This window comes from Rhinatrema bivittatum, chromosome 13, assembly GCF_901001135.1.
Source record: "Rhinatrema bivittatum chromosome 13, aRhiBiv1.1, whole genome shotgun sequence".
Taxonomy (NCBI): Eukaryota; Metazoa; Chordata; class Amphibia; order Gymnophiona; family Rhinatrematidae; genus Rhinatrema; species Rhinatrema bivittatum.
This window is the reverse complement of record NC_042627.1, coordinates 61997944-62014049: the sequence shown is the minus strand read 5'-3', so window position 1 is coordinate 62014049 and position 16106 is coordinate 61997944. Positions and strand designations below refer to the sequence as shown.

At 46.8% G+C, this 16106-nt stretch overlaps 1 protein-coding gene across 7 annotated transcripts in view; it reads left to right on the top strand.

Moving 5' to 3' along the window:
* LOC115074703 (lamin-L(III)-like) overlaps positions 1-16106 on the top strand; it is a 103451-nt gene that overhangs the window by 60577 nt on the left and 26768 nt on the right. For 6 of the 7 annotated variants that reach the window (XM_029574433.1, XM_029574432.1, XM_029574429.1 and 3 more), the window contains 3 exons: positions 622-729; positions 1619-1738; positions 2044-2145. In XM_029574433.1, coding sequence (XP_029430293.1) covers positions 622-729; positions 1619-1738; positions 2044-2145 — 330 coding nt within the window. Of the gene's footprint in view, positions 1-621; positions 730-1618; positions 1739-2043; positions 2146-2293; positions 2361-16106 lie in introns of all 7 variants that reach the window. The other variant, XM_029574430.1, reaches the window with a different exon arrangement.

The following is a 16106-nucleotide window of genomic DNA, read 5'->3' as shown; positions in this document are numbered from 1 at the left end:
GACGTGAGGGCGCAGGAAGAAGTGTTCTTTGGTGAGAGTGTTCTGCGTGTGGGTCTTTCGGGTTCCTGTCCAGTCTAGATGTGCTTTGGTACATCCCACTTGTTTGGACTGATCTGGGTATGTTCAGGAAAGGAAAATTGGTTCTTACCTGCTAATTTTCATTCCTGTAATACCACAGATCAGTTCAGAGACCCATCACGTCCCTGCCGAAAGACTTAGTGTTTTGCCAACTGGTGATTCAAGTTGGTTTGCCTTTCAGGATATTTGGGCAGTTGATCATGGTTTGGGTTTTTCAGATTTAGCTTTTGGGAGTGTTTTCGGTTCCAGTTTTTGGGGGTTTCCAACCCTATAGCTTTCCCTGTTAGCCCAAGAAAGGGGTTTTTGTGTTACATCTTGGCTTGGGGACTGCAGGTGACACTCTTATGTAGCAATACCTCAAATCTTTCTCTGAATCCATCTGCTGGTGGGGAGGCAAAACCCACTTGTCTGGACTAATCTGTGGTATTACAGGAACGAAAATTAGGAGGTAAGAACCAATTTTCCTATTTGCATTCTCACATATCAAGTCTGTTCTAAAATACAAAAGGTTACACCATAAACTCCTGTGTTTTTAAAATGTAGGATCAGCCACTACATGGATGGGAACTTAGACGACGACTTGGAAGCTTGTCTGAAATAACTTACAAATTTCCTACCCGGTTTATACTGAAGGCAGGTCAAACTGTGACTGTAAGTAGATTATCTGAGCAAATGTAGTAAGCTGCAATGAAATGATCAGTTGCACATTGTAACACTGTTAGCATCTTGAAGAGTTTATGACCACTGAGAAGCAGTCTCAGCCATTGTACAAGTGCAATACATACCAAGCTTAGAGTATGTGCATACTGGATCCTGAATAAGCTGCTGTCCATGGATCATAACCAGTGATGATTGTTGCATGAGTTAAGCTAGGTGGCAGCTGGGAGTGGCATATAAAAATGGTGGGGAGATAATATACAGCAGCAAATAAAAGCTGTAGATTCAGTAGGGGCTGGTTTTAATTGAGCTGGAAGCTCACTGAAGCAGAAGAAGAAAAATTTTTAGAGGAAAAATATTTTAATTAAAATATTTGATTTACGATATAACAAGCACAAGGTTTCCTGCTAGGCACCAAATATAAGACTGTCCTCCTAACTAGAAATGTGAACTTGTATACAAAATTGTGCATGTGTAAATCCTACCACTTGACAAGAATTAGTATGCAAACTCACTTTAATGATATAACACTGTCTCCCTTCCAAATGGTGGAGTATTAATAGATGTATCCTGTATTACAGGGGTGGTCAATTCTGATCCTTGAGAGCCATAAACGGGTCTGGTTTTCAGGATATCTACAATGAATATGTGTTGGATAGATTTGCATGCATTGCCTCCATTGTATGCAAATCAGTCTCCTGCATATTATTGTGAATATCCTGAAAACCTGGGCCTGTTTGTAGCTCTTGAGGACTGGAATTGGCCACCCCTGCTACATTAGTTGTACCTTAGAAAACATATAAAGATAAGAAAATCACAATATGAAACTAGATTTCAAAGCAGTGATTCTGGTTTTTGTTTTGTTTTGTTTTTTTGTCGAAAGATTTGGGGTGCAGGTGCTAGCTTGAGCAAATGTTCTCCTTCAGACTTGGTCTGGAAGACACAGCGGTCCTGGGGAGTAGGACATACTGTTGAAGTTTTGCTTTTTGACCCCTCTGGAGAGGTGAGTCTTATAATAAGAGGGCTGCTAAATATTTTATCATTCAACAATATTACCTCAACAATACTACCAGAACATGTTTGCGTTTTGCTTCTTGTTAGAGGGGATGGGGGACCATTCTAACACATGGCAGAGTAGTGGCTACAGCAAATTGCTCTGTAAACTGCAGACTGGGCTCATCCTCCTTTATACATCACCCCTATTGTTCTGCATTGGAAACTCAGTGGGACAGTGACTTAGTAACTGTATTGTCTACAGTACTATGTACAGATGGCAATATGTAGTTAATGTTTGCTCCATAATCTTAGGAAGCTGCTGAACGGAGAATAGAACAAGTAAAGAGAGGATGTGATTATGAAGAAGAGCTTGATGAAGAGATAACTGGATGCCGCACAGAATGTCCGCCTCAGGTAAAATCACTAACTAGAAACAAGTGAATATGACATGGTTTGTTGAAATGTCTAGTATGCCATGGTAAGAGAATCAGTATTTATAAATATGGACCAAAACTGCTGTCCATATTTGACAGTTTCTGTAAATTTTTCTTTGGTACATCAGACCAAAAGAAGAAAAAAGAAATGTTGTTCGCTTTCGTGAATAATTCTATTGCATCATGAACCAGGAAGTAAGTGAGACCACATTGAGCAGTCATGCTTCTTCATTCGTGTGCTGTGCATTCATTTTATTTGAATTGATTTTTTTTTTTTTATGGCATGGATTTTGATTTTCAAGGCTAAAATTTCAGAGGTATGCAGTTGTCCAACATTAAGACACAAGTGGAGAGAATTTTGTAAGATGACGAAGGGCCCTATGCATTAAGCATTTTTCCCATAGCACAAAATAGGGAAAACTCTCTAGTAATCAGGCTCTAAACATCCACTTCTCAAAGTTTCCTCCTACAGCCACATATATGTTTGACTCATTTAAAAGAGAAGTTAATTTTCAAACTGTTAGTCACATTTATTGTGTCAATTTGAATACATTCCTGCACCAATGCCCTTAGTATATTTTATGCATCCACAGGGTTTTCAAACTCCACTTGACTAATTTTTGTGGCTGGGAGTGGTACCTAACCCATTATACAAACATTACGCTATTTATATTTGTGTAAACCAGTAAATTATTATAAATACAAAAAACTCATACAGTTTTGAAATGGCTGTTTGATCTTAACATCTATCATTCTCATGCCATTAAATCAGTTTACAAATGGAAAAAAAGTCCCTTGTTTTCTAGGATTAGAAACCAGATTCATCCTTTCTCAGAGTACATTAAATGATCTCAGAAATGCAAACAAGCATGAATCTGAAAGAAATACAAATTATGGTGAAGAAATATAACAGTATTTAAAATTGTTTCTCTGCCACATGCTTATGTAAATGGTTGCAGTGGTTTACAGGTATAAATTAAGCATTTAAAAAAATACAACATATTACATTTCTAAACTAAACTCTAACCACCATTTCTCGTATTATGGTTTCAAAGGTAACAGATGGCAGCATTATTGGCGCTGTTTTCTGAGACTTAACACTCTTTTTCAAATTCTCGCTGGAATAGCCACGTTTCTAAGAGATTTTTAAATAGGAAAATTAGTTCTTGCCTGTTAATTTTCGTTCCTGTAGTACCACGGATCAGTCCAGACTGTGGGTTGAGCCTCCTTTCCAGCAGGTGGAGACAGACTAAAACTTGAAGGATGCCCTATATCAGGAGAGAGCCTATCCTCTAACCCTTCAGTATAACGTTTGTCAAAGCAGAAAACAAGAAAACCAAAGTAGGATCAAGCAAGTTACCATAAAGCTCAATGGAGCAACTGTAGAAAAATGTAAGAATCATGGTCTAACTACCCGCTCTTGCATATTCTTGGCATGAGAACAACCAAGGCTTCCAGTGTTTTTGCTCAGTATTTTTGTACAAAAATGAGATGGTAGACTGTGCAGAACTGCAAGAAAAAACAGCTTCAAGAGGACAGAAAAAGACAAACAGGGAAGGGCATCTGGACTGATCCGTGGTACTACAGGAACGAAAATTAACAGGTAAGAACTAATTTTTCTTTCCCTGTATGTATCCGGATCAGTCCAGACTGTGGGATGTACCAAAGCTTCCCTAAAATGGGTGGGACCAAGGCAGTCCCGCTCGAAGCACTTGTAGCCCAAAAGGACCGAAGGAGAGCTTACACATCCAGGCAATAGTGTCGAGCAAAAAGAAATAAGGACGCCCAAGTATGAACAGTGCAAATCGCCCACAGAGAGAAGCTCAAGAGGGAGCTCTAGAACGCAAAGAATGAGTCGGAAGACCCTTGGGGAAACGCCAGGCCATGACAAAGAACAGTCGAAAAGATCACTTTCTGCAACCAGTGCGCTAACGGGGACTCATAAGCCGGCTTACCCCGATAGGACCCACTCCAGGGAACGGGAAGATGGACCGATGCACGAAGGCCATTGGGGACCAGGAAATAGCACAAGAGAACTCATATGGCAGCGAGGAAAAGGAGAGCCGTATGGCATCACAATAACGGGAACCGTCACCAGACGCAGGAGAAATGCGGAGAGTTCTGCCGACCGAAGAACAAAGAAGTTAGAAGTACGAGGGCTACCCTGGATCGCAAAAAGGGTTCCCGACAGGACAGTGCTTAGATCTGGCGAGCAGAGGAGATAAGACCAGAAGACAGTCTTAAGCATAAGGGCCTGCAAGGTGAAGCGACAGAGAGGGTCGAACAGAGCCGAACCGAGGGGTCCAAACAATCGAATTAAAACCTTACGACGGACAAGGTGGCGAGAAGGTGAACATAGATGCCTGACGCCCTTGAGAGTCCAAAACGCAAACGGGTGGCCGCTCAGGGACGACCTGCCACTCGGTCCAGGAAAGAGCCGAGGGGGTAGACTTGTATGCGCCGAGAACGAAAGAAAAGACCCTCTGAGAGACTGCCTCGGAGAAGAAAGGACTAAATAGATTGGTGCGGAGTACGCCGAGGAACCCGACTCCGCACAAACCCACTCAAGTACGTTCCAGATGCGCATGTACACCAGGGAGTCTACCGTTTCCGGGCCTGAAGCAAGGCGAAGATGGCTTCCTCCGAAAAACCCTCACACCGGAGGCATCGCCGTCCAAAAAGGCAGGGCGCTAGACCAGCGTGAACGGCCCGGTCGCAAAAAATACAGGTCCCCAACTAGGGAGCTGAGGAAGAAGGCGCCACCGCAGAGGTCCGACAATCGCTAGGTGGAGAAAAACCACGAGCCAAGGCCAGAACGGTCCCTCGCTACCAGAACCATGGGACTCCGGTGGAGAACTATCCATCTGAGAACTTTCCCGATCAGAGACCCTTGGGGGGGGGGGGGGGGAATAGAAAAAGACGTACCGCCGGCCAAGGGAAAACCAAGCAACTACACCCGCCTAGCCGTGGGCCCTCCAGCGGAAGAACCCATTTACCATGGTACAGAGAAGAGTCACCATGAGGCCCAGGTGGGAGGGAACTACCTGTCGATGAAAGAACTATGGTTGAGCCAAAGAGTTCCCAATCCCCGGGATCTAGCAACTGACAATGGAGAAAGCAACCTGAACATTCCCCTGGCCAGCTGAGTGGGAGGCCACCGGGCACTATAGGAGTCGCTTTGCCCAGGCGAAGAGAAGGCTGGTGTCCAGGGCCACCCACGGACTGCGAACGCCACCTGAGCGATTGAGGCAAACCACGGTGGTGTAGTTATCGGGCAAGACCCGTAGCGCCTTGCCGCGTATGAGAGGAAGAAACTCCAGAAGAGCTAGGAACATCGCCCGAGCCTCCATAACATGCCAGCGAGACGGAGATGCTGGCCAGGTCCCCTGGGCATACTGGGAGAGGCTGCCCACACCTCGGCCCGGAAGACTGACATCCGTGGGTACTATCGTCCACTGGGGAACTTGGAGAGGTAGGCCCGGTAGCATAGGAAGAAGGGGGAATCTACCCCTGTAAGACGGCAACGGTAAAGCCCAAGGATGGGAGAACTGTGTGAGACTGTTCCACCAGTGGCACCAACGGGACAGCAAAGTTATCTAGAACAGTCGTATTGGAGCAAGGGCCCAAAGGACTAAGTCGATGGTAGGAGCCGAGGAGCCCGAGAACTGCAGGCAGACACAAGCTGTCAAAGAAGGAAGCAAGGGCAGACTCTGAAAACGGCCGAACAACTTGAGGCCCGCGCATGAAGCAAGGAGGCCTTGCCTACCCGGGTGTCTAAGTGGATGCTCAGGTACTCTAACTCCTTGAAGGGCTGAAGATTGCTCTAAGGGAAATACAGGATCCACCTGAGGGACGCAAAGAGAGCTAGTACGCGATACACCGACCGCCGACGAAGAACCTCCGCCTTGGCCCTGACGTGCCAGATGCCTAGATAAGAGTAGACGAGGAGTCCTGCCCGGCGGAGAGCTGCTGCCATCAACACCTAGACATTGGTGAAGATGCAAGGTTCCGTCGCAAGACCAAAGGGAGCGCCCAGAACTCGAAGTCCCGGCGGAGGACGCGAATGCGAAGAGAATATGGCAGCCACGATGAAAACGGAGAATGGAATATGCCACTGTGAGAAACGAGTGGGACGAGGAATGTTCCGGGGCAGGATGGTACGAGTATGCTCACAGGGTATGCATGTGGAGAAGCGGGAACTGAGAGCCCGGGTGACTCTTGTGAGGACTAAGAGTGAATGAAGAAAATAGGATAGTGGCCTGCGGCAAGTACGTTGGCTGGGCCCGGGGCCTCCGCACCCAGACACAGGAGCTTGGTGGGGGTTTGCTCCACCATATGCTGCAGGGACCGAGCACCCGGGGGAACAGAAAAAGATCCCGACAAACTCAAGGAAGGCAAAGACGTACCCGTGTCTGAGAACGTCGAGGGCCCCTTGGTCCAACCGGATCCGGACTCAGTCCGCGGAGAGAAGGGAAAGGCAACCGCCTCAGAAGGGGACCGAAGAATGAGGCAAAGACACTCCGGAGTATGTGCAGGCGTAAGGATTGAGCGCGTGGGCTAACCCTCGCGAAAGGGATGGCACCCACAAGAATGCTGTGACAGAAACTGCGATCATGAAGGACAAACCCCCCTGAGGAGTCACCGTGCCCGCGTGGGGTATGCTGACCCCGGCCCCGAAAGCGTGGACTAGAGGGTATAAAGGACCAGGAATGGTTTTGGACAGGCCACCGGGAGCTGATGGCCCCTACCGTTCCCTAAGGAATCCCTAGTTTCTCAAGGTCCCGGACAAGGAACAGCTTACCTCTGAATGGCAACGTACCCCACCGGGCTGAGGAGGCCGGAGCGGCCGAACAGTGGCGCAGCTAGAGGAGCTGTGTGGCGGACATCACAGAGGCAATCGCCGACGGCTGGAGGCGGAGAAGGGTCGAATGCGCAGCCTCTGGCCACAGGAGGGTCCCGGGCACAGAGGAATTTTGACGGATGACCCCATGTGAGACCTACCCACAGCAGGAAACTGCAGCCAAATGTGGAACCCATCCCCGGCGCTAGGACATAAGAGTGCGCTTCAAAGGAGCCTTGAGCAGGCGTACCGGGGCCACTTGAAAACCGGGAAAACCCTCCAGAACACGACCGCAGGAGTAGTCCACAGAGTGATTATGGGGTTTCCCTTTTTTTTTTTTTTTTTTTTTTTTTTTTTTAAAACAAGTATGCTACCGGGAGGGTGAGCTCGTTCAGGGCACGGCCTGGCTGGGGAGCCTGCCAAAGCCGCAGGCAGGAACAGTTTGGGCGTGGGAGGGGAGAAGGCACTTGCCGAAACCAGGATCCCGCCAGGACCGGGGTCATCTCCGTGGACAAGAGGCGGCACCAGGAAGATTAGCTAATGCAACCGTGGTGGCTATAGGATCCGGGAGTACCGGGATCCATCGGGGGACAGGGAGGGGGCACCTCCGGGACCACCCACGCCCCAAGGGACCCCGGGGGCTCCGCAGCTGGCCGAACTGCCAACGGCATGGAGTGAGGAAATGTTTGTAACTCATTAAATTAATTAATATTTTTTTTTCTTTTTTTAAATCAGTTGTCCCGGGGGGGGGGGGGGCAAGGGGGTAACCTTCCACCTCCTCCTGCATGCTCACGAAAAGAAATTAAGCAGGAGGAGGGAAACACACCCCACCCGGCAGGGAGGCATAAAAGAAACCCCCACGGCAAAAACTCGATGGGGGCTGCAGAAAAGAGGCAGGCTGCCTGCTCGTGGCAAAGAGAGAGCCACTCTGAGGAGAAAAAAAGGCTGCAGAGAAAAAATGATTGACAGCCTGGAGGCCAAGAGTGAGGCAGGGGGGAATCCTGCTGACTCCTGCCTGTCTGGCTGCCGGTTCAAGCCTCCTGAGACCCGAAGAAGAAAAATATGGGTCTACTGCTGCAAATAAGCTGGAGGTAGGGGAATACCTGCAACTTATAATAAAAAGTGAAATTCCTCTTTTAAATATACATTCACTTTTTTTTTTTTTTTTTTTAACTGAGCGCAGCAGCGGGTTCTAAACCGTCTCTGCAGCCAGAGGGGGGGGAGACGAGACCCGGAGAGACTCTGTCTCCACACCTGGAAGCGGAACGGACTCAGGCTATGCAGCACACAAGGGGCAAAGCCCCCCTGAGACCGGCAAGAGCCGGGAGACGGAACAGTCTCCCACCGAAGAAAAGGAAAAAAATCACTAAGGAAAAGTCCCTTTGCTACTAAGGAAAATAAGAAGAAGTACTTGCTTGATCCGATAGGAAGAAGAAAGAAAAGGCTGACTAGCCTGAAGCAGAGAACGAAGGGTGAGCTGCTAACACCTGCTGGAGACAGACGAATACAGAAGGGTTAGAGGATAGGCTCTGTCCTGATATAGGGCATCCTTCAAGTTTTAGTCTGTCTCCACCTGCTGGAAAGGAGGCTCAACCCACAGTCTGGACTGATCCCGGTACGTATTTATTTATTTATTTATTTATTTAAAGTCTCTTCTATACCGATAGCCGTTCACACATCGTATCGGTTTACATAAAACAAATAACTTTTGGGCAGGGCCCTTACAAGTAACAATCTAATACAAGTAACAAAAGAAAAATAATGGGGAAAGGTGTGATAACAATTAGATATGTTTTAAGAATGGGAACTAAATAAAGGGGTATCATATGCATTTACAGTAACAGGAACTATAGATAATGCTGATTGGCATAACAATAAATAAATAAATACGACAACTATAATACAATAACTACAATGTACAGGAGCCAGCGTTCTTAAAGCATTCTTAATCATATTCGAAGGAGGAGGTAACGGGTCAGCTACTCGAATTGTTACTCGATTGCTGTTAGGGATTTTTATGTTGGGGGGGGAGGGGGTAAGCTTGCCGGAACAACCAAGTTTTAAGTTTTTTTTTTAATTTAGGAGTAGAGGTCTCAATGCGTATATCAGGAGGCAGGGAGTTCCATATAGTGGGGCCAGCAAGGGAAAATGCTCTGCTCATGGTGGAGGAGAGTTTGATAGATTTGATTGATTGAGTACGGAGGGTTCCTTGTAGGGCTGGGCGAGTAGGTCTATTGGAAGTGCGGGGGAGGAGAGGGGGGTTGATCCAGTTGAGGTTTGCATTTAACAGACTTTTATGGATGAGGGAGAGTGCTTTGTAAAGTATTCGTGAGGGTATTGGGAGCCAATGGAGTTGATAAGCGTGGGAGTAATGTGGTCTCTTTTTTTAGAGTTTGCCAGTATACGTGCCGCGGCGTTTTGTAATAGTTGTAACGGTTTGGTGTGCGTTGAGGGGATGCCAAGGAGGAGGGCGTTACAGTAGTCTATTTTAGACAGGATAATAGACTGAAGAACTGTACGAAAATCAGAAAAGTGTAGCAATGGTCTGAGTTTTTTTATCGTTTGTAGCTTAAAATAGCAGTCCTTTATGATAGAGTTAATAAATGGTTTAAAAGTGAGATAGTTATCAATGAGGACACCTAGGTTGCGAGTGTGTGTGGAGAAAGATGTAGATGCATATGAGAGTGGGATAGCTGGAAGAGGCTGCTTATTAGAGATGATTAAGAGTTCAGTTTTGTTGGGATTTAGAGCCAAGTGCATGTCTGTGAGGAGTTGGTTAATGGAGGAAAGGCAGGATTCCCAGTTTTGTAGGGCAGTTTGGAGGGAGTCAGAAAAGGGGAAGAGAATTTGCACATCGTCTGCATAAATGAAATGCTTGATGTGAAGGTTGGTGAGAAGGGTGGTAAGGGGAAGCAAGTAGATATTAAAGAGGGTAGAGGAGAGAGAGGAGCCCTGGGGAACACCCTGAGGGAGACTGATAGGTTCAGATTCATTGTTATCAACTAGGACAGTGAAAAAGCGATTTTGGAGATAGGATTGTATCCAGGCGAGTGCGTTACCAGAGATCCCAATACTTCTGAGGATGTTGAGTAGGATAGAGTGATTGACAGTGTCAAACGCAGCGGAGATGTCTAGCATAGCAATCAGATAAGAGGATCCCGAGTCGGTTCCTCTGATAAGTGTGTCGGAAAGAGAGAGTAGTAGGGTTTCAGTACTTAAATGCTTCCTGAAACCATGTTGGGTTGATGGGAGAATGTTGTGTTGTTCAAGGTGAAGGGAAAGGCGAGAGTTAACTAGTTTTTCAAGAATTTTAGCTAGGAGGGGTAGGTTGGAAACAGGTCTGTAATTAGACAATGTGGCAGGATCAAGATTGGGTTTTTTGAGTAGCGGTTTCACTACTGCTTGTTTGAGAAAGTTAGGGACTGTGCCTTGCTCTAAAGAGCAGTTGAAGATGTTGGATAGTGGTTTGGCGATTACTTTGGGTATAGATAGTAGAAGTTTAGAGGGGATAGTTTCAGAAGGATGTGAGGAGGGTTTCATCTATCTTAGGATGTTCTCTATTTCCAGGGAGGAAGAAGAGTCAAAAGAGGAAAGAGTAGCTGAAGCGCTGATGATAGGAAGAATAACATTGTTGTTATTGTGAGAAAAGTGTGCCGTGATGGAGGTAACTTTATCTCTAAAGAAATGTGCTAACTCATTGCATCGATTCTTGGAGGTGGTTGCTAGTTGTTGCGTGTGAGAGGGAGTGGTAAGGTCAGCAACCATAGAGAAAAGGGCCTTGGGGTTATGTTGTAGACCGTGTATTTTTCTGGCATAGTATTCACGTTTAGTATGGAGGATGGAGTTTCTGTATTCGTGCATGCGTTGGTAATAGTTGGTTTTGGCTGCGGGGGAGTGGTGCTTGTGCCAGCACCTTTCAGCAGCTCTAAGCTGAGTTTTAAGAATTCTGAGATCAGGTGTGTACCAGGGTTTTCTATTTCTACGGTTAGGGTTGAAGGTTTTTGTTGTTAGTGGGCAATGTTTGTTGGCAATGTTAAGGGTGAGGTTGACCCAGGAGGAGAAGGCGTTGTCTGGGGAAGAGAGGTCAATTTGATTGTCTATGTCAGAGCATGCTTGTGTGATAGTGTCCACAGTACAAGTTTTGCGGTATTTGAAAGATATGGGCTGGTAAGGCAAGGTAGGGTAAATTTGCGGAAGAGTGAGGTTAGTAAGAATCAAAGAGTGATCAGACCAAGGTACTGCCAGGCATGAGGGGGGATTGCTTATGTTGATGGGGGGGAGATGATGAAAATCAGATCTAGGGTGTGGCCAGCTTTGTGTGTAGGAGAGTGAACAATTTGATTGAAACCCATAGCTTCGAGGGAGGAAATGAATGCTTCACAGGCCGGGGATTGCGGCCTATGAAGCATTCATTTCAGGGAAACAGGGTTATCCTGTTTCCCTGAAATGGGACAGGGAAACAGAGTTATCCGTCTGAGTTCTCAGGTGTTCTGGCATTTTGTTCTAAGCAATTGGTCTGGCCACAGAGTAGTAATCTAAAATGACATGCAGATATACAGGGAAGAGGATTAAAATCCATTAGGATCTCATTGACTCACAAGGCTGTAACTTGGACAGAAAAAGATTTTCCAGATACTCTTACATCCACACTGCCAAGATCTGAAAAAAACTGGTTGGAACCAAAAATATTACAAAATAGTAACCTAAATCAAGAAATTGTAGGAAAAGCATACATTATACAAAATGTATAATTTTAGTTCACCATGAAGCTGGATAGAATGAATAAGATGCATGAGGAAATCATAAACCTCTTTAAAAACACATAGAAAAAAAAAAATAAAAAAAAAATTGAAGTGGGTGTAAATTGTTTCAACATAAAATATAGAAACACTACGCAAATACTTTACTACTTGGTTTACTTGGGGTAGGGTTAGACTTGAAAACATCTGGCTATCTAAAGTGAAATTCTCTCCACTATTTAGATACCCATCTGAAAATAGCAATCTAGGCTATTTAGATGCACAAGTATCTGAAAATGTGTTTAATGTTTGACATCTTGAGCCATCGAATGTGGATTTTTAGACATTTAGCTTTATACTAGCATTTGAAAATTTTGCTCTAAATATCATGGCTGTTGCATGTTTATATATTGTAAAGTACAGTATAAATATTTTGGCTAACACTTTATTACTAAGGGGGTAATTTTCAAAGCCATTTACATGCATAAAACTGAGTTTTATGGCTGTACTAAAATAGCCCTGGGTTCGGTTTGTGAAAAATGTGCAAGTAACCTGGTTTCACAGTAACTGCAGAGAGATGATCTGGCAGTGTGGGTATGTGGTGTGGGGGGTGTGGGGGGTGTGGGGGGGGGGTGCAGAGTTGGAATGTATGCGCATGTCTTTCTATTTTAAAAAGTATGCGGGAAAATTACATTGCACAAGTTTTACCTTCTGAAGAGCAGATGTAAATATGCACAGTAATGTGTACAGGCATTCAGCTAATTACCCAAGTATTTTCAAAGTGATCTTATGCATGTAAATTTGCTTTGAAAATACTCTGTAAAGATCCTCTGATTCAAACAGTGTCCTGGAGAATCTTTTTTTTTTTTTTGGGGGGGGGGGGGGGAGATTTTCCTGATTGTGGAAAGGAAGCAATAGATTTTAAATCTGGTTGCTGAATCTTCTGAAAGGGAGTAATGGAAGACTGTCTGAAACTTTGAAAACTGTTCTATTACTAGCTCTGATCTTTTGAAGTAGTCAAACAGGATGGTAGTCCTCACACATGTTGACTTCATTGGATGGAACCCAGTTCGGAACTTTGATCTCAGATTCTAGAACTTTCAAACATGCCCTACTGAGTATGTGCAGCTGTAGTCATCACCCTGCCCCCCAAGGCAGAGTCCTTCAGTCTCCCCCCCCCCCCCCCCCCCCCCCATGGAGCCATGTGATTGCGGAAGCCATGTGTGTCACGGTATTCAGCTTTGCGCTCTCCTCAGTTTTTGAAATTGATATTTTTTCTAGAGCTGCAGCTTTTTTTCTTTCCTTTACCTTCGGTAGTTTTTTTTTCCTTTTCTTCCTCCTCTTTCCACTGTCTGCTAGCCGTATAGTGGGCCTTAGTTGCTCTGCAGCCTGGCAGAGTCTAATACTATCCCTTATTAAATAAATACTGTATCTGCAGTTTAGTATCTGTGTTCTCTCTTTGCTCTGTCTGTTTTTGTACCTTTGCCCAGGTGCTGGCTGGACTGACAGAATGCAGTCCGTGGGTGATCCGTGTAGGCCGCTGAGCCTGGGGACTTGCCAGAGTTCTATCCGGGCAGGAGTTCTATGTCGTTTCACCGATTGATCAGCATCGATGGAGGTTTGGACAGTGAAGAGATCAAGGACCACACCATTCCTTGGGGGGGGGGGGGGGAGCGAGCTCATCCTCCCAACATTCAAAGGAACTAGTCTCCAGGGGCAGGAGCCCTAGATGATGTAGCCTCTTCTCCTGCTTGCCTGTGATGGCAATGCAGTCTCCATGCAAGAGAAGGGTGAGCAAGAGCCTGTGCAAGCAGCTTGCTGCTGCACTTTCTGTGCCATATCTGTTGCTAATGCACATCTGTGACCAGTGCACTACCTTGGGAAGCTTGCTGGGCAGCCTAGATGGACCATTTTGATCTTTTTCTGCCATCATTACTATGTTACTATATGTTACTATGATCTGACGTGTCAATGTCAGGACCATGTCGGGGACCAGGACTGCCATTAAGCACCATGGTCACTCTTGCTGCCATCGAGGTGCATGACCACCCTCAATGCCATAAGGGCTACGTGGGTGCCAGCAAGCTCTGTGCACACTTTGAGTGTGCTGGCTGTGCCTTCTGTACCGTAGGTGTCTGCGGGGGCTGTAGAATCTCGATACACTGGAGGAATGACATCTACCTTAGCATCATCGAGCATCTTGGGCTTTGATGTGGTGGAATAGCGGCACCAACCTCTAGACACCATCAGAACCACCCTCAGTGCTATTGAGATGCAAGGCTACTATGGAACCATTGGGCGTGTTGGCCAGTGATACCATTTATTGTCACTCTCGACTATGTCTAGCACCATTGATGAGGCACTGGGATGGCCATTGAGCGCCCTAGTCACCCTCAAGGCCTCCAACCACCAGGGTTCCTAGCGCCCTTGAGTGCCACTGAATCCCTTGGGCAACAGGGGTTTCGGCAAACTTACTGTCGAGCACCGGGGTAGTCGTCTATCCAAGGCAACCTGTAGCGTTAAGGCATCCAGGCCAGTGGTCCTATGCCTTCGAGGCTCCTTTGTGTTGTCCCTCTGTGCCCTATCTGGACATCATGCTGTCCCATCACTGGCCTATGGCTATCAGGCACCATGGTTGCTGATTATCTCAGGGGCACTGAGCCACTAGGATCAGGGGGCATCTGATGCCCCGCCTGGCTTAGTGCATCATCTGTGCTAATGAGCACCAGGATTGCCATCGAGGCTATCATTAGCGATAGCCACTGGCGAAGGATGCCATCCAGCTCGCAGCATCGATGCCCTCTGACGTATAGGTGAGCCAAAGGGATTTGTCGATGGCGCTGGCAGTCATCTGTTCTTTTTGGGCACTGATGAGGCATGTCAAGGCCATGTTGTGGCTGTAGAGTCTCTGCCTGTAGGCGCCCCTGGCATCCTCAGTACCACAGGTCCATCAATGCCTTCGGGTACTGGGGTCTATCGGTGCTGCCGGGCTGTGTATGTCCACTGGTGCACTGGGAATGGCTCTATATACCGTCAAACTAGTCAAGACATGGTCAAGCACTGTTGAAGCCCTGGGTGCAGCAGCAATCCATTGTTAGTGAGTACAAGAGCACTATGGGCCCCCAAGGGCACCGTCACCATCACCATGGTAGGCACAAGTGGATGTGGTCAATATTGCAGGACAATATCGCAGAGCATTATGGGCACCGTCGGTCGCCATGGACTTTGCTGCTGCCGTTCCATGGGGGAATCAGGAGTGAGCCATTCCTGACGCAATTTCAAGGGTGGTGTTCACCCACCACCATGCTATAATTAGTGTCCCAGTGGTACTGGGAATGCCATCATCACACTGTTCCTATTCATTCCATTGGGATTTAGTGTGACAGTGGAGTACAGCGTATGCATTTGGGTACAGCAGGGGGATGCTAGCAGGTGGCATTCTCTGTCTGTGAGGTACACAGCTATGCCAGGGTTCTGCCATCATCACATCATCATCAGCCACCTAGTCTGTTCTGCACCATAAGGTGCTGGGGAGCACTGGCAAGGAAGGCACCATCACACTGTGATTGCTTTTTGACAACGCACAGCCATCGACTCTTAACAGGTGGTGCTCGGTCCTTGCTGTGCTGTGTAATTCCACCTACAAGTGTGGCAAGTGGGTTCATAGGTGTGCCACCATCCGTAGGATGGGATATCACTGTATGAGTATTGGTCAGCATGCTTTTACAGCAGAGGGCACTATTCTTCCACTTGCCCTCTACTGTATGGGTGTCTGTGCGTTTTCTTCGGGGTGAGCACAACAGGTTGTGTTCCGCAGCCACAGGACTGACCTCAGACAGCATTCCTGGTTGACCACCTATGGGCGTGGATATCAGGAGGGTAGTGTCAGGAGTCTTCCCCCTTCCTCAGAAGAGAACTATGTCTTTCAACCTCTACCAGGTTAGAAATCCTCTTTGTGGAGAAGCCCCTGGGGTTCTGACCCTTGCAGGTTTATTGCCAAACTCGAGCCTTGATTCTTTTGAATCGGTGCATCTCCTTGTAGGCCAGAACAGGGGCACACCAAGTGGTAGTCATTGGACTGTTTTTGCTGAGGTCCCTCCATTGATTACCGTGGTGCCTATCCCAACTGAGGGTGGCCGCAAGTGGTAGATTGGTCATTTCTGAACCTCTGTGATCAATAACTGTAACCCAACTTTTACCTGGAGAGTTGGAAGGCTTTTTCAGGATCAGGAGGCCCTGCTTCCCGTTACTTTCCTGTCTCTTCAGGAAGGGGCAATATGACTGAGTTTCCAGAGCAACCCTTATGGGTCCCCCTGGACACCTGGTTGTCCACCCCTGCAATGGGCGTCCCTCATTCTCTGT